General features: G+C 50.3%; 5 protein-coding genes and 1 long non-coding RNA gene across 6 annotated transcripts; 2 read left to right on the top strand and 4 right to left on the bottom strand.

The window, feature by feature from the left end:
- Positions 1–1,236: 1,236 nt before the first annotated feature.
- Positions 1,237–1,620, bottom strand: LOC112342760. The gene is made up of 2 exons (XR_002991073.1): positions 1,552–1,620; positions 1,237–1,430 (listed from the first exon to the last, which is right to left on the bottom strand). It is a non-coding gene; the product is annotated as an uncharacterized LOC112342760 (long non-coding RNA).
- A 401-nt stretch (positions 1,621–2,021) lies between these two features.
- On the top strand, positions 2,022–2,703 carry LOC112342756 (germin-like protein subfamily 1 member 18). The gene has a single exon (XM_024665048.1). It carries the CDS (start codon positions 2,022–2,024, stop codon positions 2,673–2,675), a length of 654 nt encoding a protein of 217 aa, XP_024520816.1. The 3' UTR covers positions 2,676–2,703.
- Positions 2,704–4,830: 2,127 nt separating this feature from the next.
- On the top strand, positions 4,831–6,551 carry LOC9639458 (agmatine hydroxycinnamoyltransferase 1). Its single transcript, XM_002991298.2, has 2 exons — positions 4,831–5,333; positions 5,489–6,551. Exons 1-2 carry the CDS (start codon positions 4,944–4,946, stop codon positions 6,371–6,373), a joined length of 1,275 nt encoding a protein of 424 aa, XP_002991344.1. The 5' UTR covers positions 4,831–4,943; the 3' UTR covers positions 6,374–6,551.
- Positions 6,552–6,731: 180 nt separating this feature from the next.
- On the bottom strand, positions 6,732–7,440 carry LOC112342770 (germin-like protein subfamily 1 member 18). The gene has a single exon (XM_024665071.1). It carries the CDS (start codon positions 7,383–7,385, stop codon positions 6,732–6,734), a length of 654 nt encoding a protein of 217 aa, XP_024520839.1. The 5' UTR covers positions 7,386–7,440.
- A 669-nt stretch (positions 7,441–8,109) lies between these two features.
- LOC112342769 (germin-like protein subfamily 1 member 18) lies at positions 8,110–8,763 on the bottom strand. Its single transcript, XM_024665070.1, has one exon. The coding sequence runs from the start codon at positions 8,761–8,763 to the stop codon at positions 8,110–8,112; it is 654 nt and encodes a 217-aa protein (XP_024520838.1).
- A 6,602-nt stretch (positions 8,764–15,365) lies between these two features.
- LOC112342768 (germin-like protein subfamily 1 member 16) lies at positions 15,366–27,392 on the bottom strand. The gene is made up of 3 exons (XM_024665069.1): positions 27,329–27,392; positions 26,607–26,867; positions 15,366–15,694 (listed from the first exon to the last, which is right to left on the bottom strand). Exons 1-3 carry the CDS (start codon positions 27,390–27,392, stop codon positions 15,366–15,368), a joined length of 654 nt encoding a protein of 217 aa, XP_024520837.1.
- Positions 27,393–27,398: the final 6 nt, after the last annotated feature.

Below are 27,398 nucleotides of genomic sequence, written 5' to 3'. Positions count from 1 at the left end.
TTCTCATAAACTTAGCAGCCACAGCTTTAATGTTTTGTAGCATACCGTGTTTAGTTATAACAGCCATTAATTATAGTATTGAAAGTTACAGTCATGCCGCTAGAAGAACATCTCGAGGAGCAGCAGTTGTTCATGGACTCGTACTACAAAATATTTTACGAGAGGGAGGTTTAGAGCTCCCATTCCTTTCTTGGATTGTGCTTGCTGGTCGATGGCTTTCGCGGTGGCGATGCCCGCGCACTGCATCGACTCGGAGCTGGAAATGGTCGAGAGCAGGACGCGGTGGTTCTTGAGTAAGGCTCGACCGTTGGCGAGTTCAAGGCCCGGCTGCACGACCGACAAGTGTGGAAGTCATGGCCCATAAAGTAAACCTGTGCCGAGTTGCTGGTGGCTACTGCTCTCTCTGGCGCACTAGTTGAGCACGCTAAATACTTCCTGGTCGGGCTGTTCTTGATCACTGTCCGGAGGCTGGACGCAGCCTGTTATGATGGAATTGAAGTCATAAATGTAAGCCTGGTATCTGCTCTGCCGCGGGGTTGCAACCTTCTCCTCGTCTCTATCACTATCCCTGTCTAAAAGCATCTTGGAAAGGTAACTCATGCAAACCAGGAGCTTGAAGCGGACGTGGTTCGATTCTTGGTTGGTGTTGCAAAAGGGCCTTCTGTAGAAGCTTCTCGTTGTCATGTCTTGACCTCAGAAGTTCAAAGCCTGAAGGAAAGAATTCACATACAAGTCAAAGAAGTGTTCAAAAGAAGTTAATGTCCACAAGTGACACCACATGTGAGACCTTGCAAAGTTCCATTGGAAAATTAGCGTCCGAGAGAATAAGAAACCAGGCCACCTGTTGCTCGGACAAGCGACCCTTGACTTCGGCCAGCTGCTCCTTCCACAGCAGAAGATCGGGCATTCCAGCCGTCCACTTACTGTGGTCTTCTGCAAGAAGCTTACAAATCGCTGACAATAGACTCTAATTATTTGGCCTTCAAGCGAGTACTTTTCCCAGTTCACCCCGCTACCTGATGTCCCATGGTGCTCTTCCCATATACATCAAGCTCGAATAACCAGGTTCTGAGATCATCGCTGAAAGGCACGCTGAGCTTAAACCGCCACCACCTTGGTTTCCATGCCTGAGCAACACCGTCCGGCGCATTTGGCCATGGGACACTCGACTCGCCGGAAGAAACGATGCAGCACAGTACAGATTTTTCCGTACACCTGTGCAGCCGAATATCGTGCTAAGAAAATGGATGCTTGATCTCGGTCTGTCCATTGATCAATTCGAGTTTAGTCCTCATCCCAGTCTCGAGAGGAGATGTTGGATTTCCTGTACGCATTTTCCGCTCTCCTCGCCCTTATCTTTTTCGTGAGCGTGTATGCTGGACACTGTTCTTCTTTTTCTTCCCACTTTGCAGGCTCCATTGATCAGCGTGCTTGAATCAAAACAGAGCAAAATCCACACAGTGAGTCACAAGCTAAGCTCAGGCCTTCTTTTATAATTCCTGGGGCCTGCAGGAAAAAGATCACAGAAACAATAGAGGCTTGATCACTCACCTGATCTGGAGCCGGCGGAAAGTCCTTGAGTGACACATGGCGCTACCATTTCCCTATTTAGGACGAATCAAAAACTCTCACGGCTGTGACTTGTTGTTCAACTTGTTGGGCCTCACAGCTGTCAAATGGACAGCGTGTGTATGAATGCCCCTCCCAAACCAATCCTTACAACGTTCGCAAACTCCTTTTTTGTGTCTGCGAACGGCATGCCGTGTTGTCCCAAAACCGCCGACACCCATCTCTCAGTTTTCAAGGAACAGTTCTTGGTCCACTTCTTCTTGGTTCTTTCCTCGGAAGATAAATAGAATGTAACATCTGATCAAGTCTGATTAACGTGTTCTCTGTTCCAGTAAAATGACCAAGTCAGATCTGGAGTAGTATATAAAGTCCAGCGACCTCCACATTTCTCCTCACTCAATTCTTCATCAATTAAGTAGCATCACAACACAGAATCTGTGTGAAGATACAAGATGTCTTACAAGTTAGCCATTTGTCTAGTTGCCATTTGTGCCATTTCTTTCGTCCATGGTTCAGATGAAGATGCCCTCCAGGATTTCTGTGTCCGCGACAAAAACAGCAACACCATCGTCAATGGATTCACTTGCAAGCCTGCTGCGGCCACTCTAGCCAGTGATTTCATGTTCCAGGGACTCAGGAACCCCGGGAACACCAACAACAAGCTCGGATCCATAGTCACCAATGCAAATGTTGGCGTATTCCCGGGAATCAACACTCTTGGCGTCTCTTTTGCGAGGATTGATTATGCTCCATACGGTGTCAATCCCCCTCACGTCCACCCCCGAGGAACCGAGCTCCTCTTCCTCCAGCAAGGAACTCTCTATGTTGGATTCGTGAGCACCACCAACAACACACTCTTCGCTCAAACTTTGCATCCAGGAGATCTCTTTGTGTTTCCGCGTGGTCTCATTCACTTCCAGCTCAACGTTGGGAAGACACCGGCTGTTGCTCTTGCGGGATTCAACTCCCAGAATCCCGGTGTCACCCAGGTAGCCAAAGCCGTGTTTGCATCAAACCCTCCCATTTATGACGCGGTCATCGAGAGGGCGTTCCAGATCAATCCCAAGCTCATTCAGCAGCTCAGGGATCTCATCAAGCAAACTTAGTCAGTTTGTTCTTGCGTATAAATTTCAATAATACCTAATCAAAATTTTCTTGTCGAAAGACCATCAAATACCACTGACCAAATGCGCGAGCGTGGAGGCCTCACAAGTCGAGACACCCAATCGGACAGGCACAGCAGATCGGTCAACCTCTTCACTCTAGTCACACCCCTCCATGAAAGCGTGGAATGATTCTTCCTCCTCCACCGCACATCCACGGCACTGCAGAGCTCTCGGCAAGCAAGCTTTATCTTCTCGGGGGATGGAGCTGCCGGAAATCGGTGAGCATCTTTGATGCACAGATGGAACGCCCTGGGGCCAATGCTGTGTCCTCAAATGTACTTGGTTGGCTCTACGTAGAACCGTGTGAGGGGGATTGGACGCCGAGGTATACAATCCAGTGGACGACCAATGGGATCGCCATCATTGGCAACCAAAGCCTATCGCCACGCCTTAGTCGTCGATCGGAGTGAGCGTGTGCAGCGGTGGCAGAGAGAGGTCAGCATCTCTGGATTGTACGAGCTCAGCTCGGTTGTGCACTCTTACCGGATCTACCAGCCCGACGTTGTGGAGATACGAACATGGGAGGCGCTCCAGCTGAAAAACGCAGCAAGTGATGAGAAGTATTTCTTCCAAGCTGTGAGCTACCTGAAGACATTTCAAGGTTGTGATGGTGATCCAAGTTCCCAACGATCAGCTTGGTGGAGGTTTTCAAGCTCAGCGTGTCTTTCAGCTACGATCCCGTGGTGCTCAGAACCTTGCATGCTGAGGTTCTTCGAGCTTGATGTATATGCTGGATCATAAGCCACTACTTACTCTAAAGGGCGTGTATGCCCGGTGGGGGCTATAAAGTAGTGTCTTTCAGTGATACTCTCGAGATCCTTCAAAGCCGAGGTTCCAAAATCAGCTATCAGCTTAAGATCAATAAGTTACATACAAGGATCTCGTGTTTGCAGCAAATGCCTTTCAAACGCATTGCTTTAAAACTTTGCGAGAAGCCCTTGGTGCTCGAATCTGCTTCAGTCTGGTGAGACAAAAACCTCAGAATGATATATATAAAAAAAAGTCAGCTTACTTTTGTTCCTGGAGCTTGATGATATACTTGGAGCGATGATACTTATAGATCGATCAATGTTCTTGGAGCTTGATGTTATGTGGTTCGATGAATGATATCTTGGTCGATCTTAGATTGGCTACTACCAGAAGTGGCGCTGGCCAGAGACGAGCACCCAGCAGCTGATGGTGATGTTGCAAACAACATGCGCAATGAGACCATCGAGGAATTGGCCCCGGTAAGCGATGATCCACTGGAACAGGCAGCCAGCGAGCAAGCAACTCCGCCATTCCATCCCGTTGTGGACTGCGAAGAATCCATTGCTCGCTACACACAGCAGCCAGTTCCAAGTCCTCAGCCCCACCGCCTCAAAGCCCCGCGATCGGTCGCGCGAGAGCTTGGCGAGCATGAATCGGTAGAGCCAAGAGTGATAAAAGAGCTCCTCTTCGATCGGGACCGCGAGGCAGCCGCCAGCTACTCGCAGACAATCCCACGCAGCTCCCACTTTCTTGGAGCCAAAATCCTGGGCAGGATTCCAGGCGGTTCTCATCTCCTGGTGCCGATTCTCGTCCAGGTAGATGGTCACGAGCCCCGCCAACAATCCAGCGATCACTGCCTGGGCAAGCACTGCCCAGGCGACCGTGAACTGCTCCAAGTGAAGCTCTTCGATGAGAGGATAGAAGGCGATGATGTGCGCGAGCGTGATGAGGTAGCGGAGGAGCTTGATTGTGTACCTGGCTCGTCGCATCTCTGGGCTTCCCATGAGATCGAATGTGAGAGGGACGTGTTCTTGCTTGTAGGCATCCACGAGCAGGCGCTTGCGAGCGTGGACGCGCCTCGCCGCCGTCTCTTGCGCCGCCCACAGCGATCGATAGTGGATGAAATTGGAAGCGAGCATTGCTAGAGCGTGCGGAAGGCAGCGCAGCAGCGCCGCGGCCATGGAAAAGAACCCTAAAATACATGGTGTTCCAAGAGTCAAGATTAAGTTGACTGCCAGCATGGCATTCCATGTCATACTTTTGAACGTTCTTTGGTCAAGAATGGTCAGCACACCTACTTATCAGCCAACCAGTCAATGCGCCTTTATAAATTCCAGCAATGAACTCCACTTCTCCCTCGCCAGGGATTTAGGTCGCGCTCGGCACGATTCTCGTGGGAAGGGTTTGATCGATACAATCCAGTAGGGCGCCATAGCCAGGTCGATCGAGCTGCACAGGATGAAGGTAACGCGTGGCGAGGCCCGGATCATCAAGCCCTCGGCTCCAGCGGCGGCGTCGCTACCGGCATTCATCCCACTGAGCAGCTCGGATCTGGTGGTTCCTCGCGTCCATGTGGAGATTATCTACGCGTTCAAGGCTCCGGCTCCTCCAGTGGCGGATCTCGAGGAGGGACTGGCCAAGGTTCTCTCGGATTACAGGGAATGGGCGGGGCGGCTGGGCAAGGATGAGAATGGGCGGGCTGTGATTGATCTAAACGATGAGGGTGTGGTCTTCATCGAGGCAGAGATCGATGGCGAGCTTGAAAGTGTCATGCCTTTCAATCCCAGTCCACTGCTGCTGGATCTGGTGCCTGTTAACAGAGGTGTTCCCGAGCTCCTCCTCATCCAGGTATGAGCTTCTCTCTCGTTTTTCTTGGTCTCCAGTTTCTGGCTAGATGTCTTCTTTCCTTCTTCTTGGTTGGCTACATTGATTGCTTTCGTTCCTTCGCTTGCAAGCTCCTTTGTTTCCACGAAAGGGTGTCTTGAGAGTTTTCTTTGTTCCAGGTAACCAAATTCACTTGTGGTGGAATCACTGTGGGAGTGGCAAGGCAGCACCAAGTCGCGGATGGAGAAGGTGCCAGCGCTTTCATGAATGCCTGGGCCAGCATTGTCAAGAAGACTCCAATCGTTCCTCCAAAGCACGACAGGTCTTTCCTCATGGCCAACGATCCACCGCAGCCAAAGTTCGAGCATCCAGAGTACAAGCGTCCTCCGCCCAAGGCGGACGCTACTCAGCCCGAGTATCCCCCACTCTCGGTAAAGAAGCTCCACTTCAGCATCGATCTCCTCAAGAAGATCAAGCAGTCGGCGACGACAGAAGGCGATGCCCGAGGACCCTCTACGTTCGTCAGCCTCACGAGCCATCTCTGGAAGTGCATCACTCGGGCCCGTGGCATCGATGGTGAAGTCCAAACCCGAGTTTTGATCGCGGCCAACGGGCGAAAGAGGCTCGTCCCTCCCATCCCCGACGACTACTTCGGCAACGTCATCTCCCACGCCAGCAGCCACAGCACCGCGAAGGATCTCCTGGAGAAACCAGCATCCTACGCCACGGATCTCATCCAGGCTTCCATCAAGCGGCTTGACAACGAGTACATCCGCTCCCAGATGGACTGCGTGGAGCTCCAGCAGAAGAACCCCGTCCAGATCGCGAGGAGTGGCAAGACTGTGCTGAGCCCAAACTTGAGCGTGACGAGCTGGGTGCAGCTTCCAATCTACGAGCTCGACTTTGGCTATGGAACTCCGGTGTTTGCTGGCGGGCCTTACGTGCCATTCGAGGGGATTAGCATCATGCTCCCTTCCTACACCAGGGATGGAAGCATCGACGTGATCATCGGCCTGTTTGAACCAGATATGGCCAAGCTCCAGGACATTTGCTTCGATGTATAGCAAGTGGAATCCATCGCAAGTCCTTGACCGGAGCTTGAATGAATCGATTGGCTCTTATCTAGAAAAGCTTTCATGAGTTCCAGAATGGAGTGAGAATCTATACTGGAGTTTATATGGTGAGAGCACACTGTCATTTACTAAGAATCAAGATTGAACGAGGATAAACACGTTAATTTCACTGGCTTGATCAAAACCATAGTGTGGATTGTTTCAGTTTGTCCGGGTCGTACAAGCCTTTACACTGACCCTTTTATCGTGATATTGTGGTAATATTTGCAGTGTGACAAGTTTTTGGTAAGCCAGGCAAAGTTTGACTATTACTGAAATTTATGAAAGAATTAATGCGAGAACAAGCTGATTAAGTTTGCTTGATGAGGTCCCTGAGCTGCTGGATGAGCTTGGGATTGATCTGGAACGCCCTCTCGATGACAGCGTCATAAATGGGAGGATTGGATGCAAACACGGCTTTGGCTACCTGGGTGACACCCGGATTCTGGGAGTTGAATCCCGCAAGAGCAACAGCCGGTGTCTCCCCAACGTTGAGCTGGAAGTGAATGAGACCACGCGGAAACACAAAGAGATCCCCTGGATGCAAAGTTTGAGCGAAGAGTGTGTTGTTGGTGGTGCTCACGAATCCAACATAGAGTGTTCCTTGCTGGAGGAAGAGGAGCTCGGTTCCTCGGGGGTGGACGTGAGGGGGATTGACACCGTATGGAGCATAATCAATCCTCGCAAAAGAGACTCCAAGAGTGTTGATTCCCGGGAATACGCCAACATTTGCATTGGTGACTATGGATCCGAGCTTGTTGTTGGTGTTCCCGGGGTTCCTGAGTCCCTGGAACATGAAATCACTGGCTAGAGTGGCCGCAGCAGGCTTGCAAGTGAATCCATTGACGATGGTGTTGCTGTCTTTGTCGCGGACACAGAAATCCTGGAGGGCATCTTCATCTGAACCATGGACGAAAGAAATGGCACAAATGGCAACTAGACAAATGGCTAACTTGTAAGACATCTTGTATCTTGGCAGTAAGAGTTCAGCTGATTGATCAAAGCTTTTGATATTTTTTGCTGTGATGCTACTCGATTGACGAAGAATGGAATGAGGTGAAATGTGGAGTTTGGTTGAGTTTATATAGTAGTTGTCACTGACTGGCAGTGTCAAGCACTCCAGATCTGACTTGGTCAAGAATAAAGATTGAAGAGGACAAAGAAGGATAACACGCTAATTTCACTGACTTGATCAAAACCATAGTGTGGATTGTATCAGTTTGATCGGGTCGTGGTCTCAAACCATTACCAAAAATGAAGGAACCAAACCAATTCTCAAAATTAAAATATTCAAAACAAATCCAAAAAATAGTAATAATTAACGAGAGAAATTCTATAATGCTAATATAATGTGGTGATATTACACCATAAATTTCTTGAGATTTTGCTGGTAGCACGAATATGAATTCGCATTGGCCTCTGGACGCGAGAAATGCCCTACCTCAAGATCGCTGCCATGGCGCTGGGATCCCCCGGCATTGTCATGGAGCCACCACACGAGCCCTAAAATTTAAGTTTTCCCGCTTCAGCAGACAGTGAAGGCAGTTATTTACAAAGCAGCCGTACAAATATTTCAGGCTTAACTTATTTAATTGGTATTTTAATTATTTTAAACAGTTGAAAGGTAAAGTTCTTTATTCAATCTTATTCTTGAAAATTACAGAAGAATCATTGCAAAAGCAAATTGATTAAGTTTGCTTGATGAGGTCCCTGAGCTGCTGGATGAGCTTGCGATTGATCTGGAACGCCCTCTCGATGACAGCGTCATAAATGGGAGGATTTGATGCAAACACGGCTTTGGCTACCTGGGTGACACCGGGATTCTGGGAGTTGAATCCCGCAAGAGCAACAGCCGGTGTCTTCCCAACGTTGAGCTGGAAGTGAATGAGACCACGCGGAAACACAAAGAGATCCCCTGGATGCAAAGTTTGAGCGAAGAGTGTGTTGTTGGTGGTGCTCACGAATCCAACATAGAGTGTTCCTTGCTGGAGGAAGAGGAGCTCGGTTCCTCGGGGGTGGACGTGAGGGGGATTGACACCGTATGGAGCATAATCAATCCTCGCAAAAGAGACTCCAAGAGTGTTGATTCCCGGGAATACGCCAACATTTGCATTGGTGACTATGGATCCGAGCTTGTTGTTGGTGTTCCCGGGGTTCCTGAGTCCCTGGAACATGAAATCACTGGCTAGAGTGGCCGCAGCAGGTTTGCAAGTGAATCCATTGACGATGGTGTTGCTGTTTCCGTCGCGGACACAGAAATCCTGGAGGGCATCTTCATCTGATCCATGGACGAAAGCAATGGCACAAATGGCAACTAGACAAATGGCTAACTTGTAAGACATCTTGTATCTTCACACAGATTTTTTGTTGTGATGCTACTGAATTGATAAAGAATGGAGTGGGGAGAAGTGTGGAGGTCGCTGGAGTTTATATAGGAGTTGTGAGCACTCCAGATCTGACTTGGTCATTTTACTGAGACAATGGAGAACACGTTAATTTCACCGGTTCAAGGTGACGAAATCATTATTCAGGTTGATCCGGTGGTGGTCAAGCCGTTATCAAAAGAACTGAAGGTATGCTACATTCAATCCATCAAAAGGAAAGAACCAAGAAGACATGGACCAAGAATTAGTCCTTAACTAAAACGTTGGCTTCGTTGAAGATGTCACACTCCACCAGAGATGAATAGAAGGAAATTGTTTGCAAGGCGAAGAAGCAGTACGGCAGCATTCTCTTCCATCTCTTTCTCTCTACACAGAGATTTACCAACTCTATTCTCTCTTGCATTCCTCGAGGAGGACGAACAAGGGAGAACGCGACCATGAGTCAAGATGGTGTTGACGCTTTAACACGCCCTTGTAGAGTAGTCAAGCTCGAAGACCCTTGACGTGGAGGTTTTGAGCAGAATCCAAGCAGCCATCGCTGGGAAATTGAATCACTGTCACATGCATCGCTCTGAGGCTAGATGTCTTCTTTCCTTCTTCTTGGTGGGCTACATTGATTGCTTTCGTTCCTTCATTTGCAAGCTTCTTTGTTTCCACCAAAAGGATGTTTTCAGAGTTTTCTTTTTTCCAGGTAACCAAATTCACTTGAGGTGGAATCACTGTGGGAGTGGCAAGGAAGCACCAAGTCGCGGATGGAGAAGGTGCCAGCGCTTTCATGAATGCCTGGGCCAGCATTGTCAAGAAGACTCCAATCGTTCCTCCAATCTTTTCTCATGGCCAACCATCCACCGCAGCCAAAGTTCGAGCATCCAGAGTACAAGCGTCCTCCGCCCAAGCCGGACGCTCCTCAGCCCGAGAATCCCCCACTCTCGGTATAGAAGCTCCACTTCAGCATCGATCTCCTCAAGAGGATCAAGCAGTCGGCGACGAAAGAAGGCGATGCCCGAGGATCCTCTACGTTCGTCAGCCTCACGAGTCATCTCTGGAAGTGCATCACTCGCGCCCATGGCATCGATGGTGAAGTCCAAACCCGAGTTTTGATCGCGACCAACAAGAGGCTCGTTCCTCCCATCCCCGACGACTACTTCGGCAACGTCATCTCCCACGCCAGCAGCCACAGCACCGCGAAGGATCTCCTGGAGAAACCAGCATCCTACGCCACGGATCTCATCCAGGGTTCCATCAAGCGGCTTGACAACGGGTACATCCGCTCCCAGATGGACTTCGTGGAGCTCCAGCAGAAGAACCCCGTCCAGATCGCGAGGAGTGGCAAAACGGTGCTGAGCCCAAACTTGAGCGTGACGAGCTGGGCCCAGCTTCCAATCTACGAGCTCGACTTTGGCTATGGAACTCCGGTGTTTGCTGGCGGGCCTTACGTGCCATTCGAGGGGATTAGCATCATGCCCCCTTCCTTGAGCACACCAGATCTTGCTTGGTCATTTTACTAAGAATCAAGATTGAACGAGGATAAACATGTTAATTTCACTAGCTTGATCAAAACCAGAGTGTGGATTGTTTCAGTTTGGTCAAGCCATGAAGGAACTAACAAGCCTCGTGATATTGTCGTAATATTTGCAGCGTGACAAAAACTTTCTTGCTTTTTGGTAAGCCAGGCAAAATTTGAATATTATTGGAATTTATGAAAGAATTAATGCGAGAACAAGCTGATTAAGTTTGCTTGATGAGGTCCCTGAGCTGCTGGATGAGCTTGGGATTGATCTGGAACGCCCTCTCGATGACAGCGTCATAAATGGGAGGATTGGATGCAAACACTGCTTTGGCTACCTGGGTGACACCCGGATTCTGGGAGTTGAATCCCGCAAGAGCAACAGCCGGTGTCTCCCCAACGTTGAGCTGGAAGTGAATGAGACCACGCGGAAACACAAAGAGATCCCCTGGATGCAAAGTTTGAGCGAAGAGTGTGTTGTTGGTGGTGCTCACGAATCCAACATAGAGTGTTCCTTGCTGGAGGAAGAGGAGCTCGGTTCCTCGGGGGTGGACGTGAGGGGGATTGACACCGTATGGAGCATAATCAATCCTCGCAAAAGAGACTCCAAGAGTGTTGATTCCCGGGAATACGCCAACATTTGCATTGGTGACTATGGATCCGAGCTTGTTGTTGGTGTTCCCGGGGTTCCTGAGTCCCTGGAACATGAAATCACTGGCTAGAGTGGCCGCAGCAGGCTTGCAAGTGAATCCATTGACGATGGTGTTGCTGTCTTTGTCGCGGACACAGAAATCCTGGAGGGCATCTTCATCTGAACCATGGACGAAAGAAATGGCACAAATGGCAACTAGACAAATGGCTAACTTGTAAGACATCTTGTATCTTGGCAGTAAGAGTTCAGCTGATTGATCAAAGCTTTTGATATTTTTTGCTGTGATGCTACTCGATTGACGAAGAATGGAATGAGGTGAAATGTGGAGTTTGGTTGAGTTTATATAGTAGTTGTCACTGACTGGCATTGTCAAGCACTCTAGATCTGACTTGGTCAAGAATAAAGATTGAAGGGGACAAGAAGGATAACACGCCAATTTCACTGACTTGATCAAAACCATAGTGTGGATTGTTTCAATTTGATCGGGTCGTGGTCTCAAACCATTACCAAGAATGAAAGAACCATAGAAACCAATTCTCAAAATTAAAATATTCAAAACTAATACAAAAAATAGTAATAATTAACGTGAGAAATTCTTTAATGCTAATATAATGTCGTGGATAATACACTCGTGAGGTAAGATCTCTGCCATGGCGCTGGGATTCCCCGGCATTGTCATGGAGCCCTTAGCCCTAGCACTACACGAGCCCTAAAATTTAGTTTCAGCACAGTGCAGGCATTACTGTTTTATTTTAAATATTTAAAATAACAATTAAATAATTTAAACCTGTTGCTGGCTCGTTGTACGGGTCCGCTTGTAAAGAACAGTTCTTTATTCAATCTTATTCTTGAAAATTACAGAAGAATCATTACAAAAGCAAATTGATTAAGTTTGCTTGATGAGGTCCCTGAGCTGCTGGATGAGCTTGGGATTGATCTGGAACGCCCTCTCGATGACAGCGTCATAAATGGGAGGATTGGATGCAAACACGGCTTTGGCTACCTGAGTGACACCGGGATTCTGGGAGTTGAATCCTGCAAGAGCAACAGCCGGTGTCTTCCCAACGTTGAGCTGGAAGTGAATGAGACCACGCGGAAACACAAAGAGATCTCCTGGATGCAAAGTTTGAGCGAAGAGTGTGTTGTTGGTGGTGCTCACGAATCCAACATAGAGAGTTCCTTGCTGGAGGAAGAGGAGCTCGGTTCCTCGTGGGTGGACGTGAGGGGGATTGACACCGTATGGAGCATAATCAATCCTCGCAAAAGAGACGCCAAGAGTGTTGATTCCCGGGAATACGCCAACATTTGCATTGGTGACTATGGATCCGAGCTTGTTGTTGGTGTTCCCGGGGTTCCGGAGTCCATGGAACATGAAATCACTGGCTAGAGTTGCCGCAGCAGGCTTGCAAGTGAATCCATTGACGATGGTGTTGCTGTTTTTGTCGCGGACACAGAAATCCTGGAGGGCATCTTCATCTGATCCATGGACGAAAGCAATGGCACAAATGGCAACTAGACAAATGGCTAACTTGTAAGACATCTTGTATCTTCACACAGATTTTTTGTTGTGATGCTACTTAATTGATGAAGAATGGAGTGAGGAGAAGTGTGGAGGTCGCTGGAGTTTATATAGGAGTTGTGAGCAGTCCAGATCTGACTTGGTCATTTTACTCGTTAATTTCACTGGTTCAAGGTGACTAAATCATTATTCAGGTTGACCAGGTAGTGGTATCAAAAGAAATGAACGTATGCTACATTCGATCCATCAAAAGGAAAGAACCAGGAAGACATGGACCAAGAATTATTCCTTAACTAAAACGTTGGCTTCGTTGAAGATGTCACCAGAGATGAATGGAGGGAAATGTTTTGAAACGTGAGGAAGCAGTACAGCAGCATTCTACTCTCTCTCTCTCTCTCTCTCTCTCTCTCTAAACAGAGAGATTTACCAACTCTATTCCCTCTTGCATTCTTGGAGGAGGACGAACAAGGGAGAATGCGACTATGAGTCAAGATGCTGTACGACTGTGTTGTTAACGCTTTAACACGCCCTTGTAGAGTAGTGGCTGATCCAGATAATATACATCAAGCTTGAAGAACCTTGACATGGAAGGTTCTGAGCATCGTTCCTGAAAGGCATGCTGAGCTTGAAATCCTCCACCACCTTCCAAGCAGCCATCGCTGGGAACTTGAATCACTTCACAACCTTGCACCACTCTGAGGCTAGATGTCTTCTTTCCTTCTTCTTGGTTGGCTACATTGATTGCTTTGGTTCCTTGATTTGGCAAGCTTCTTTGTTTCCACGAAAAGGATGTTTTGAGAGTTTTCTTTGTTCCAGGTAACTAAATTCACTTGTGGTGGATTCACTGTTGTGGGAGTGGCAAGGCAGCACCAAGTTGCGGATGGAGAAGGTGCCAGCACTTTCATGAATGCCTGGGCCAGCATTGTCAAGAAGACTCCAATCGTTCCTCCAAAGCACGACAGGTCTTTCCTCATGGGCAACGATCCACAAAGTTCGAGCATCCAGAGTACAAGCGTCCTCCACCCAAGCCCAAGTATCTCCCACTCTCGGTAAAGAAGCTCCACTTCTGTGAGGATGTAGTACATCTGAGATCACGGTACGGCTGAGACATGTGGTGACACGTGGTGGATACAACTCTCACCTGTATATGTATAGTGATGATATTTGAGTGATAGAGTTTTTCTCTTCTTCCTTAGTTTTTCAACATGGTATCAGAGGTCAGGGATTAAATCTTGGGCTGAATGGAGGAGGAAGAGGAGGAAGACAATAAGCCCCCTGATCTGGAGCAAATATCAAGATGGAGGTTTTTTTGTTTATTTTGTCTTGTGCAGGCAACCCTAAAATGGAGGCGGTTCTTGATCGAGACTGGCCTGGATTTGAATTGAAAGGGTTGGGACACTGCTTACTACTACTAGAGACGATCTGATGCCCCTGCTGCTACAAGGGAAGGCTTCCTTGGGCTAGAGATTTGCTGATGCTGCCAAGAGGCTTCTGTTCTTCCTAGGAATTGCTGTGCACAAGGGCCTTGAGGCTGATGGAGAGATCACATTTGAGTGGGGGAGATGGAACAAAATGCTAGTTCCTGACGGGTCTTGATACAAGCTGGGCTGTGTGCAAGCTTGGGTACCTTGGAATGTGCTGCTACTGTTGTTCAACACCACAAGATGCTGATTTCATGAGCTCAACTTTTCTCGGCTGAGTGGGGGGAGTGAAATAGGTTTCCCAGTGGTTTAGCATTAGTTTCTTTTTCTGATCCAGCCTTTGCACACTGATCTCGGCTGAGTGGGGGCGTGAGGATGTAGTACATCCGAGATCACCATACGGCTGAGACACGTGGTGACACGTGGTGGATCTAGAGAGTCATGACTCTCACCTGTGTATGTATAGTGATGATGATATCTGAGTGATAAAGTTTTTCTCTCTTCTTCCTTAGTTTTCAACAACTTCAGCATCGATCTCTTCAAGAAGATCAAGTAGTCGGCGACGAAAGAAGGCGGTGCCCGAGGACCCTCTACGTTTGTCAGCCTCATGAGCAATCTCTGGAAGTGCATCACTCGGGCCCGTGGCATCGATGGTGAAGTCCAAACCTGAGTTTTGATCGTGGCCAACGGGCGAAAGAGGTTCGTTCCTCCATCCCCAACGACTACTTCGGCAACGTCATCTCCCACACCCACAGCACCGCGAAGGATCTCCTGGAGAAACCAGCATCCCACGCCACGGATCTCATCCAGGCTTCCATCAAGCGGCTTGACAACGGGTACATCCGCTCCCAGATGGACTTCGTGGAGCTCCAGCAGAAGAACCCGGTCCAGATCACGAGGAGTGGCAAGACGGTGCTGAGCCCAAACTTGAGCGTGACGAGCTGGGCGCAGCTTCCAATCTACGAGCTCGACTTTGGCTATGGAACTCCGGTGTTTGCTGGCGGGCCTTACGTGCCATTCGAGGGGATTAGCATCATGCTCCCTTCCTACACCAGGGATGGAAGCATTGACGTGGCCTGTTTGAGCCAGACATGGCCAAGCTCCAGGACATTTGCTTCGATGTACATCGCAAGTCCTTGACCGGAGCTGGAACGAATCGATTGGCTCTTATCTAGAGAAGCTTTCATGAGTTGAGAAGCTATACCGGACTTATGGTTAGAGCACACCGGATCTGGCTTGGTCATTTTACTAAGAATCAAGATTGAACGAGGATGAACGTGTTAATTTCACTAGCTTGGATTGTTTCAGTTTGTCCGGGTCGTGGTCAAGCCAGTATTGGAAATGAAGGAACTAACAAGCCTCGTGATATTGGCGTGATAAAAACTTTCTTGTTTTTTGTAAGCCAGGCAAAATTAGAATATTATTGGAATTTATGAAAGAATTAATGCGAGAACAAGCTGATTAAGTTTGCTTGATGAGGTCCCTGAGCTGCTGGATGAGCTTGGGATTGATCTGGAACGCCCTCTCGATGACAGCGTCATAAATGGGAGGATTGGATGCAAACACTGCTTTGGCTACCTGGGTGACACCCGGATTCTGGGAGTTGAATCCCGCAAGAGCAATAGCCGGTGTCTTCCCAACGTTGAGCTGGAAGTGAATGAGACCGCGCGGAAATACAAAGAGATCCCCTGGATGCAAAGTTTGAGCGAAGAGTGTGTTGTTGGTGGTGCTCACGAATCCAACATACAGAGTTCCTTGCTGGAGGAAGAGGAGCTCAGTTCCTCGGGGGTTGTTTAATGGGAAAATGTGAGATGGATGAGAATGCTGCTACCGCTAGAACTTGATCTGAGAACTGGCGCCTGATCTCCAGAGGTCGCCAGCTGAGGAGGGGTGAAAGAAGTGGTGGATCGGCGGGGAGAGAGACTCAAGTCAAAGATAATGCAAATAGGGGGATGCGATTCAGGAGTCTTGAAGTACAATGGAATGGGAAAGGAGATGGGGAACCCTAGCTGCGCTAGGGTCTCTCAAAACCACTCTCCTGTTGGCGGTTCTAACCGCCAGCATATGCCTAGAATAGAAATAAACTAGTAGCCGTTTGAACCTGGCTTTCAGTCGTGAGTGGAGCTGCTCCTGGGCGTGCATGTGTTAGGGGGGTTTCCACTGCCCCCTGCTTGATCTAGGCTCCGTCCTCGGGGCCATGATCAGTGTCCATTGCTTGGTGGTGGAGTTGGTTCGCTTCCGGAGCTCGCTGCAGGCGTCGCAGTCGGCGGTGCTGCTGGGGGAGGGTCAGGTTATCGTTGGGCTCACTGTCGGGCGGGTCTGAGCCATCATCATCCTCATACTCGGCGAGGAGCGCTTCAAGATGGTCAATGCGCTGCTGGTGCTCCTGGATGACGGTGACTCCGTGGTGGTACTTGTCTCGCCAGTAGTTCTGCTGGCCAGTGGGGTTGTTGTTGGCGCGAGAAGAGCTGGCTGCCGTTGTCTTGATGCTCTGGATGTCGCCCTGGAGGTGGTGAATGGTGTTGTGGAGGTTGCCGATCTCCGCGACGAGCGGCTCGTAGAACTCAGCGCGGACTGCGTTCCTGGTGTTGATGAAGGCGCCATCGCGGGAGAGGTGCTGGGCGATGTCCTGAGCCTGGGGAACGCGGCCTCGGATGGCCTGGCTGATGTCATGACTGGCGCGGCGCTCCAGAGCCTCGAAGAGCTTGCGATGGAGGTATCCGGGATCTTGCATCTTGTCTTCGTGTTCTTGGCGGATTTCGTGGTCGAAGGAGGCTCTGTCTTTGCGTACCTGGGATTGGAGTGGAGGCATGGTGGATTGCTGGTGCGGCTGAGATGCTTGGACTGGTGGAGAGGGCGCTAAAGGCGAGCCGTAGGGCGCTGAAACTGAGTCGGGAGCTGGGTTCTTGATGGGGTCGGCCGGCGTGATTTGGGGCGTTGATTGCTGCTGAGGTGGCTGAGGCTGAGCGGATGCAGATGGACTGCGCTGATTTTTCAAGTTTGTTAAGATTTGACATGGCGCAAATTTAATTATGGTCGTTGAAGATGGATGGTCGAGATGAGGCGCTGTAATATTTGATGAAGAGCTCGGATTTTTGTTGAAGGTCAACGGGGCATCTTGTGTGGTGTTGAGAGTCGGATGTGCTGCTGATGGATGGAGAGGTTTAACGTTGCTGGAGTTGACGTGCCCGCTGGAAATCTTGCTGTTGCTGGCGGTGATATTGTCTGGGTGATGGGAATCATTGTTGTCGTGGTGCTGGTCGTCAGTGAAAGCTTGTGAGTTGTTGAAGATTGGTGTTGGAGAAGGTGAACGAGCTCGGGGTTGGCTTGGAATTGATTGGTGCTGGTGCTGGCGGGGTTGTGTGGTGTTTGTGGTGTCCCTGCTGGTGAGGACGACGTACTCCGTGCTGCGGTGGCAGTTCTTACGTTGAGGAGGTTGACGAAGCTTGTGGCGGCGAGGTGGTGGAGATTCTTCGTCAGATGAGGTGTCTTCGCTGCTGGTCTTGCTGGGGGTGGGGCTGGGTGGCGGATTATGCTTCGATGAGGAGGGTTGGACTTTGTTCTTGTGCGGTGGTGAGGGCAGGGTCTCGGTCGATGCTGAGTCGTTGTCGTCAGTGTGGCTGTGTTCAGTTGAGGAGCTGGTAGACCAGGGCTGCTTGTTGGGGTGGGCGGCGTGCAAAGCGATGAGCATCGGGAAGATCACGGTGGAGATGGTTTGGCCTCTCGTAGGTTTCTCATTGATTTTCTTCAGTTGCTTTGCCAGCATAGTGTTCAAGTGGCTGGCGACATTGACTCGCTCTCCTCGGTCCATGGCGTGATAGGCTTGGGTGGTAAGCTTGCTGATAGATTTGTCAGTGGGGCGGAGGTCGTAGAGGAGGAGCAGGGCACGCAGCTTCTCCTGGTGTTCAGAAAGAACATCCTCCCACTTGGGCCCTTCTGTGGTTGGGGATGCACCTGGCTTGAGGATGACCTTGGGAACCTCTTTGGGGAACTTGTCGAGTCCTTTTCGAGGGATCTTGAAAACTTTGCTGAGCAGGGCCGGCGTGATGGCGATGGTGTTGACGTCATCCGAGATCGTGTTGCGGCTCTCGTCATACTTCTTGGCAAGCTTGCGGGCGAGGTGGTGATCGAATGGGGTTTTGAAGATCTCGAGGAGCTGGCCGAACCCCTGCTCGACCAGCCATGCCGTGACTGCCTCGGTCGGAAGCTTGGGCAAGCTGTGGCGGACATACCTGAGGCGTCTTGGGGGAATGGCTCTCATCTTGCGCTTGGGCATCGTTGCTGGAGCTGGTGGCGCGCTGGAAAGGGTGCTGGCGAGCTGCTGTTGGCGACTTAGGTTTGTGTCTCGTGAAACTTGGTGGGGTTTAGTTTGAACGGTGGCGATTGCGTGGCAAGATCTGAGGGCTGTGATCTGTTGTGGAGATGATGATCTGGCGGCTGAGATTGAGCGTTGTTGGACGGTGCAGATCTGATCTCGTGGAGTTGATCGGACGGTAGCTTGGGACTCAGCGTTTTGTGCCAAGTTGAGTGGCAACTGAAGGGTTGTCCAGGAGAAGTTGGTGGTGATGGTTTCTGAGTAGCGTGTTGGCCATTGTTGATGCCACAAGGCTTGCTGATTGTCGATGATGCTCATTGTGGTATCATCTGGTGTTGCTTCTCGATACGGACGGCTGGTGTCGAGTGTTCGGTTCGAGTGGCCGGGAGAGTGTTCGGGGAATCTCTCGGTTCCGGTGACGAGTTGCGGTCGGAAGTGTTGCTGAAATGTGGTCTGGATGTTGCAGAGGTCTACGTAGTATGGTCGGAGCTTGTTGAGGTTGACAGTTTCGGTGAAGTCTCCAGCGAGGGTGGCGACGTTCGCTGTCGAGTTGGGGTAGAGTTCGGTGATGATGAAAGGTCCGTGCCACTTGGTTTTGAGCTTGTTGCCGAGCTGAGTGATTGGTCCTCGATACCAGAGTACATGATCGCCGGGAGAGTACTTCGGAGTCTTGTTTCGAGCGAGTCTTCGGTCGTACCGGGCTTTTCTTTGCTTCTGGATGGTGTGGAGGGTCCACAAGGCGTTGAGTCGGAGCTCGTCGAGTTTCTCGAGTTCGAGCAGTCGTTGCCGGAAGATGTGCCGGGGATCCAGGTCGTACTTCACCGCGACACGCATGCTAGGAATGATGAACTCGATTGGTGTTATGGCTTCTATTCCAAAGGCGAGCTTGAACGGTGTCATGTTGGTGGTGATCTTGTATGCTGTCCGGTAGGCCCAGAGAACGTCTCCGAGTTTCTCGTCCCAATCTTTGCCAGAATCGCTGATGACTTTCTTGAGAATTGTCTTGAGCGTCTTGTTGGTGGCTTCGGCTTGGCCATTGCCTTGCGGGTAGTAGGGCGTTGATGTTTTGTGTCGGATCTGGAACTCTTCGGTAAGGTGTGTGATGGTTTCGTTGATGAAGTGGCTGCCGCGGTCGGTGACGAGTTCGAGTGGTGTTCCAAAGCGGGTGATGATGTTCTCGTAGATGAACTTGGCTGTTGCCTTGGCGGTTGCTTGCTTGAGGGGAGCTGCTTCGGCCCATTTGGTGGCATAGTCGGTGGCGACAATGATGTACTGGTTCTTCCGGGCTGTGGTGATTTGGGGTCCGATGAAGTCGAGTCCCCATCTCTGGAAAGGCGCGACCGGGAAGGTTGGGTTGAGCGGTTGACTCTGAGTTTTCGGCGGAAGTCGATTCCTCTGGCAGGTGTCACATTTCCGGCAGAAGTCTTCGGTGTCTCGCCACATTGTCGGCCACCAGAGTCCTGACTGGAGAATCTTCCGGACGGTTGTGTCGGAGGCGAAGTGGCCGCCGGACGGTCCAGAATGTGCTTCGTTTATAATCCGGAGGGTCTCTGGAACTTTGATGCATCGTCTAAGTATGTTGTCGATGCCGAGTTTGTAAAGGCTGCCGCCGATGATGGAGTACCGGCGGGTTTTCGAGACAAAAGTCTTTCTCTGGTCTGGCGTTGTATGCTGAGCTGGGACTTTTGCTGAGCTGAGGTAGGCGAAGATGTCGTCGAGCCATGTTGCTGGTACTGAAATTCGGAAAAGGTTGGAGTCGGGCAAATCGTCGGCGAGTCGATCGGGCGATTCTCCGGTGGTGATGCGGCTGAGGAAGTCGGCCTGTTCATGCTGTCGGCCGGGCTTGTGGACGATTTCAAAGTTGTACTCTTGGAGTAGGAGGAACCATCTGGAAATTCGGCCGGAGAGTATGGGCTTGTTGATGAGGTAAAGGAGGGCCTTGTGGTCAACGAAGATGATGACTTTGCTCGAAAGAATGTAGTGCCGAAACTTCTGGAGGGCGTATACCATGCCGAGGGCTTCTTTCTCGGTGGTGGTGTAGTTGCGTTCTGTCGAAGTGAGTAGTCTGCTTGCGTAGTAAATCGGCTGGTCTCGGTTGTCTCTCTGGGCTTGGCTAAGCACTGTGCCGGTGCCGATGTCAGAGGTGTCGACGTGGATATGGAACTCTTTGGTCCAATCTGGTTTGGCGAGTATTGGTGCGGTAGTGAGCTTGAGCTTGAGGTTGTCAAATGCTGTCTGTTGAGTGTCCGACCAGATCCACTGGGCGTTGAGCCGGAGGCCATCGGTGAGAGGTTTGGCGATGTCAGCGTACTTGTGGATGAATCTTCGGTGGTATCCGATCTTGCCGAGAAATCTTCGGAGGTCCTTCTGGTTCTTTGGCGGGTCGAGCTGAAGTATGACTGCGACTTTGTCTTTGTCGATGAGTATGCCATCTTTGCAGACAATGTGGCCGAGAAGTACTCCGGACTTGACGAAGAAGGCACATTTCTCGGGGTTGAGGGCGATGTTGTTTTCTTCGCACTTCTCGAGGCATTTCTCGAGGCATTCGAGATGGCGGTCTTCGGAGCTGAAGACACTGAAGTCGTCCATGAAGACTCGCATGAAGTCGGTGAGGTAGTCTCGGAAGGTGTTGGTGACGAGTCGTTGGAAAGTGAAGGGTGCATTGCAGAGGCCGAAAGGCATTCTTCGGTAGGCGTATGCTCCCCATGGGCTGATGAATGCTGTCTTGTGCTGGTCTTCTTGGGCGATGGTGATCTGATTGTAGCCGGAAAATCCGTCGAGGAAGGAGTACATTTCATGTCCGGCGACTGCGTCAAGAACTTCGTCGGTGAAGGGTATCGGGAAGATATCTTTGTTGGTGACGTCGTTGAGCTGCTTGTAGTTGACGCAGATTCGGAGCTTGCCATTTTTCTTTGGCACAACGACCAGAGGAGACAACCAGATCAGATTCTGGATTGGGTAGATGTATTCGACTTCGAGGAGTTTGTCGAGCTCCTTCTTGACTTGCTCCATGAGGTTTGGGTTCATCCGGTAAGGTGCTTGTCGCTTCGGCCGGGCATCCGGGAGGAGGGTGATGGTGTGCAGACATAAGTCCGGTGAGACTCCTTTCAGGTCTTTGTAGCTCCAAGCAAACAAGTGCTTTTTCTTCTGGAGGAGTCTCAGGCCTTTGTTCCGGAAACTCTCAGAGATGTCTTTGGCGAGGATGATGTGATGCTGATTCTGGTCGGTAGCAAGGTTGATCTTCTCGAGAGGTTGGTTGGTCGGTATTGTCGGGACATAGGCAACTTTCTGGTCGGAGTCGACAATGAATGCTGGCTGAGTGGCGATGGTGGTGTCTCTGGTTGTCGGGTTCTTCAATGCTTCGGTAAGCTGGGGTCGCTCTCGGCTGAAGTCGGCTGCTACTCTAAAGATGTCAATTTCGGCGAGCGGTTCGAGGTCGGGGTAGGCTTGGAGTATTTGCTGTTCTTCATAGTCGTCGAGGCCGGTTTCGAGGTCATAGTCTTCGAGGTCGACCGGTCGTATGTTCGTCGGAAGGTGTTTCGACGAGTTTGTCGAGACTGTTACTGGACCTTGCGGGCCTTGGAGAAAGATCTGGTTGGTCGACCAGTTGTGCATTGCTCGAGCGTGTTTGAGCCACGGGCGTCCGAGGAGGACTGCATAGCCGTCGGAGTTCTTCGGAAGCTTGAGGATGACATAGTTGACTGGAACTCTGATGCCTCTGATATTGGTGATGACATTCCGGATAATTCCTCGGGGTCGGACTGATCGGTGGTCGGCCATTCGGACGTTAAACGGTGCTGGCTCAACTGGACCGAGGTTGATTTGTCGGACAAGACTCTCTTTGATGATGTTGACGCCAGAGCCGCCATCAAGCATGGCTCCTCGGACTTGGTGTTGGCCGATTCGGAGGTCGATGGTTGGAACTTCATTGTCGCAGTCTCCGGGTTGTATCTCAGCTTGAAAGGCGTCAACAGTGTCCTTACTGGTATTCAGTGCTGGGGCGTCCATTGGAGGTGTGTCCAGAGGATTAGTCAGACTTACCAGTTGGTTGACGAGATATGGAGCGATCTTCAGAAGTTGGCCAACAGTGATCTGGATGTTCTGGGTGAGGATGGATTCAGCGACAGTTGTATCTCCAATCGAGTTGGCCAAAAGTTGTGCCGGTGAAGCTGTCGGCTGGTTTCTCGGTTGCTGTGTGCTTGACTCGGGCTGTTCTTCGTCTTTGGAGTCGAGGATGACTAGTTCGGGTGGCTGTTGAGTAAGGTGCTTTTGTACTTTGGCAGCTAGCTGTCGGCGTTTCTTCCACTCCGGGGTTTGTTTCGAGCGCTCTGAGCTCGTGTCATCTTCGGTGTTTGAGTCTTTATCCGGTTGTTGTTGGTGCTGTGCTCGAAGTTGTGCTCGAGTCTGGACTGCCAGAACTTGTGGTTCTGGGTCTTCTTCGGGAAATGGGAGTTCGTCGGCTTCGATGAGTCTGGTTGCCGGTGGTTGCTGTTGCTGTTGGTCTGGCTGTCTAGGCGGCGGCGGTCCGAGTCTTGGAGGGCCGGGCTGGTCTGGGATTCGGGGTTGCCATGGGCGGCTGTTGTAGTTGCCTTGATATCTCCGGTCTTGATAGCCTTGATATCGGTTGTAGCCTTGATACCCTTGATTCTGGTAGCGTGGATAGGCTTGGCTGTTGTTGTAGTCCATCTGGTTTTGTCGGTATTGTTGGTATGGCCGGTTGTCGGGTTGTTGGTATCGGTCATTGTAGTAGGGTCGGTTGTTGTAGTTGTTGTTGAATCTCGGTGGTGCGTTCCATTGTCGCGGCAGGTAGTTGTTCCGGGGCGGTCGCCAGTTGTTTGGAGGTGCGGCCGGATATTGGGTCGAATACTCAGGCTGTCGGGGAGGTCTCCGGGGGAAGTTGGAGATTTGTCGGACTTCAGGTTGGCTACGGAATCTGCATGTCTTGGCGTCATGGTTGTCTTTCCCGCAGATTTGACACTTAACGAGCTGGAGTTTGCAGTCGGTGGCTGAGTGTCCTTCATTCTTGCATTTTGTGCACCAGACGCCGGTTCGGACATCGGATTTGTCGCTGGATGCAGTGAATTTGGTGAGGAGCTTCTGGATCTTTCGGATGCCGACTTTGTCCTTTGACTTGCCAGTGAGGCTGTCGAGGAGGTCATCCTCATCTTCCTCGGAGTCGAAGTCTTCCGGTTCATCAACTCGGGCAGTTTGTCGGCGGATTTGAACTTCTTTCAAGTCTTTGGAAAGAGTCTTGTAATCGCTGGTGTCGATTTTGGTGGCAGCTTTCTTCAAGTGTGAAGCTAGTCCCTGCATGTACCATTGGTATAAAAGTATGTCAGTAGAAGAGCTCTTGCAGCGGTTGGCGTGTTTGGTGAAGCGTTCGGTGTATTCTTCAAGAGTTTCACCAGTACGCATCTTGATGTTCTGTATCTTCTGAAGCTTCTCTGATTGGCTGAGTGCTGACTTGAAGTGGTCGGTGAAGGCTTTGGTAAGCTCGTCGAAGGTGAGTTTCGAGTCGGTCGTCTGGAGCCATTCTCCGGCGCATCCTTTGAGGGTGCAGCCAAAGAGGAATGCGAAGTTGTCTTGCTGGCCATTGACTCGGGCGGCCTCCTTGAAGCGAATAACGTGCTTTTCTGGATCTTCGGTCTTCTTCCCTTTGAATTGTGGGTAGGTGACAAGCTTGCCGATGACCGTGTTGGGGAGTACCATTGTCATGGTGATGATGTCTGGGGGAATGTCTGGTAGACTGTGTGGCAGAGTGTTCGGTGGAGCGTTTGGCGGGACGTTTGACGGAGCAGTTGGTGGAGTGTTTTGTGGTGGCAGTGTTGATGTTGATGGTAGCAGAGGTTCTTCGGCAGGCTGCAGCAAGGTCTCCGGAGAGGATTGTCGGAGTATTACCTGTAAGTCTGGTTGCTGAAGATCGATGTCTGGTTCTGGTTGTTGGTGGGGTCTGCTGAACACCTGGTCAAAAAGTTGGTTGAGTGTGTATTCGGAGGATTGGCCGAACTCGTATTGCTGGGGATGTGCTGGTCGATCGTCTGGGTTGACAATGTATATAGGTTGGAGGCCGTATTCGACTGAGTTGAGCTTTGGGGAGTCTGGTTGTTGCTGGAAATTGTAGAATTCCGGTGCGGAGGCGAACGGTGTGGTCAAGGTAGAAGCTGATACTGGTGTCGAAAACAGTGTGCCGAGGACTGCTGGTGAAGCTGTCGGTACAGTCCAGGAGAAATATGTTCTTGGGTCGGTCTGTCCTCGGAAGAGTGGGTTGTGGAAGCTGTGCTGAGGAGTGTGCTGAACTTCTGGCTGGGTTTCTGGCGGGTTCTCCGGTGCTGCAGTCGGAGAAGCAGGTGGTGTCCTAAAATTCTGGTAGCCTTCTAAAATCCTTCCGGCATCTTCGCCGGCTGCAATTTTGGGAAACAATTCATCAGTAATGTACCTTTCTCTTTCAGAAACTTGTACAAAGTGGGACCACTGGGTGGCTTTTTCTTTTCTCTCTTTCTCTAGTCTCTTCAACTCTCGCTGGAGGTATCGTTGAAGTCTTTCGGTGTCTTCTTGTTGTTTGCTGGCTGCTTTCCTCGGTTTGTTCATGCGGCTCTCTACGGCCGTGGGTTCTTGTACACTAAAATTATCTTGGATGTTGGTATCTCGGGGATGAAGGTCTTCATCAAACTCTTAACTTGGTTGTCGGTGATGTTGTCGGGTATCTGGCTGAATGTCGAATCGGTGTCGACGATAATCTCAAGGCTCCGGAAATATCTTCGGGCCTGCAGCTTCGAAGCTAGTCTTCAGCAGTAGCTATTGTAGAATCTTCTAAGGGTTACTATGCTAGTAGGAGGATGCCATCAGTCAATTGAACAAAGTGTGTTGCCGGAAGAAGGTCGCAAGTCTTCTGCCGGATGATTTCTTGGAGCTCGTCGGGGAGTTGACTGATTCGGTGTAGCAGTGATTGGAGAGCTGTCATGCAGGTCGGTCGAAGAAGTTGTCTGGATGTTGTCCGGGCTGGTGTTCGGGCACTCAGAGGAAAACTCGTCCAGAAGTGGGTAGCAGTCGTACTCCAGGAGTTTCTTCTTCGTTTCTTTCTTCGACTTGGGCTTGTTGGTGGAGTTTCCAATCGATTTGTCGTGACGAGGTGCTGAGTGCAGGCTGGTCTTCCAGGTGCCGGTGCCGAGATGAAGCTCGACGAAGAGTTTCGGATAGTCGGACTGGTTGGGGTGATCAGACCCAATTTCGTCGTCAATGGTCTCTAGGCCGGCGTACTCGATGGCGTGGTCGAACAGAGTCTTGGCAGCGTGGAGATTAGCGTCGTGTCGTCGTCGGATGATGTCTTCGGTGCTGGTTTGGGCGCTCAGTCGGAGAGTCTGTCGGAAGATTGTTGGTGCATTCGGGAGCTTTCCTTCGGTGACTTGGGCGATGCCGGGATAGAGTGTCGGAGGCTCGTCGTAGGAAAACGTGCGGCTGATGTGTGGAAGAAGCGTTGGTTGGGAAGATCTGTTGCCGGAATTCTTGCTGTTCTGTTGTCTGGTCGGTAAAGCAGAGTTGTTGTCGGAGAAGAGTTCGGAGGCTCTGCCGGCGAGTTCTCTGGCTTGCAGCCGGTGTTCTTCTGCTCGAATTCGGAGTTGGGCTCTCAGATTGCTGGTCGGAGAAGATCTCGGAGGAGATGCTCGGGCTTGCTGTCGGTTCCTCGGTGCTGGCCGGTGAAGAGTTCGGTGCTGATGTTGGGGTTGATCGCAAAGGTCTTCTTCTCCTCGTTCGGATAGAGCGCTAGGAGGTCTCGTTGAAAGATCTTTAATTTCTTCGAAAATTTGCTGGTGTAGTTTTCTTCCTCTAGTGGTCGCTGCAGCAAGGCGTGTTCCGGGTACCCATGTTGGTGGTGGCATACTCGATGTGGAGAGAAAGAGTGGTTCTTGAAGTTCTTGAATCTCTGCAAACAAGAAAATTTCGAAAAATGCAAATGGTTACCGGGTTCTCGTTCCTTGATCTCTCTCAGCGATCCATCCCACCGTGGTCGCCAAATGTTCACTGGGAAAATGTGAGATGGATGAGAATGCTGCTACCGCTAGAACTCGATCTAAGAACTGGCGCCTGATCTCCAGAGGTCGCCAGCTGAGGAGGGGTGAAAGAAGTGGTGGATCGGCGGGGAGAGAGACTCAAGTCAAAGATAATGCAAATAGGGGATGCGATTCAGGAGTCTTGAAGTACAATGGAATGGGAAAGGAGATGGGGAACCCTAGCTACGCTAGGGTCTCTCAAAACCACTCTCCTGTTGGCGGTTCTAACCGCCAGCATATGCCTAGAATAGAAATAAACTAGTAGCCGTTTGAACCTGGCTTTCAGTCGTGAGTGGAGCTGCTCCTGGGCGTGCATGTGTTAGGGGGGTTTCCAGGGGTGGACGTGAGGGGGATTGACACCGTATGGAGCATAATCAATCCTCGCAAAAGAGACTCCAAGAGTGTTGATTCCCGGGAATACGCCAACATTTGCATTGGTGACTATGGATCCGAGCTTGTTGTTGGTGTTCCCGGGGTTCCGGAGTCCCTGGAACATGAAATCACTGGCCAGAGTTGCCGCAGCAGGCTTGCAAGTGAATCCATTGACGATAGTGTTGCTGTCTCTGTCGCGGACACAGAAATCCTGGAGGGCATCTTCATCTGAACCATGGACGAAAGCAATGGCCCAAATGGCAACTAGACAAATGGCTAACTTGTAAGACATCTTGTATCATGGCAGTAAGAGTTCAGCTGATTGATCAAAGCTTTTGATATGTTGTTGTAATGCTACTTGATTGACTAAGAATGGAATGAGAAGAAATGTGGAGTTTGGTTGAGTTTATATAGTAGTTCGACTGGCATTCTCAAGCACTCTAGATCTGACTTGGTCAAGAATAAAAATTGAAGGGGACAAAGAAGGATAACACGTTAATTTCACTGACTTGATCAAAACCATAGTGTGGATTGTTTCAATTTGATCGGGTCGTGGTCTCAAACCATACCAAAAATGAAAGAACCATAGAAACCAATTCTCAAATTAAAATATTCAAAACTAATACAAAAAGTAATAATAATTTAGGTGAGAAATTCTTTAATGCTAATATAATGTCGTGATATTACACCTGGGGATTTTGCTGGCTGAGGTAAGATCGCTGCCATGGCGCTGGGATCCCCCGGCATTGTCATGGAGCC

Source organism: Selaginella moellendorffii, unplaced genomic scaffold (genome assembly GCF_000143415.4).
Source record: "Selaginella moellendorffii unplaced genomic scaffold, v1.0 SELMOscaffold_118, whole genome shotgun sequence".
NCBI lineage: Eukaryota > Viridiplantae > Streptophyta > Lycopodiopsida > Selaginellales > Selaginellaceae > Selaginella > Selaginella moellendorffii.
Note: the sequence above shows the minus strand (reverse complement) of the source record. Positions and strands in the feature narration are given on the sequence as shown.

Excerpts from the sequence above, each read along its gene's own strand:
- LOC112342769 (XM_024665070.1), bottom strand. The coding sequence starts at position 8,763 with ATGTCTTACAAGTTAGCCATTTGTCTAGTTGCCATTTGTGCCATTGCT.
- LOC112342768 (XM_024665069.1), bottom strand. The coding sequence starts at position 27,392 with ATGACAATGCCGGGGGATCCCAGCGCCATGGCAGCGATCTTACCTCAG. Across the intron at positions 26,868-27,328 it reads TCAGCCAGCAAAATCCCCAG|ATGAAGATGCCCTCCAGGAT; the intron begins GTGTAATATCAC and ends TCCATGGTTCAG. Across the intron at positions 15,695-26,606 it reads TGTCAATCCCCCTCACGTCC|ACCCCCGAGGAACTGAGCTC; the intron begins ACCCCTGGAAAC and ends TCCCATTAAACA.
- LOC9639458 (XM_002991298.2), top strand. The coding sequence starts at position 4,944 with ATGAAGGTAACGCGTGGCGAGGCCCGGATCATCAAGCCCTCGGCTCCA. Across the intron at positions 5,334-5,488 it reads CCGAGCTCCTCCTCATCCAG|GTAACCAAATTCACTTGTGG; the intron begins GTATGAGCTTCT and ends TCTTTGTTCCAG.
- LOC112342756 (XM_024665048.1), top strand. The coding sequence starts at position 2,022 with ATGTCTTACAAGTTAGCCATTTGTCTAGTTGCCATTTGTGCCATTTCT.
- LOC112342770 (XM_024665071.1), bottom strand. The coding sequence starts at position 7,385 with ATGTCTTACAAGTTAGCCATTTGTCTAGTTGCCATTTGTGCCATTTCT.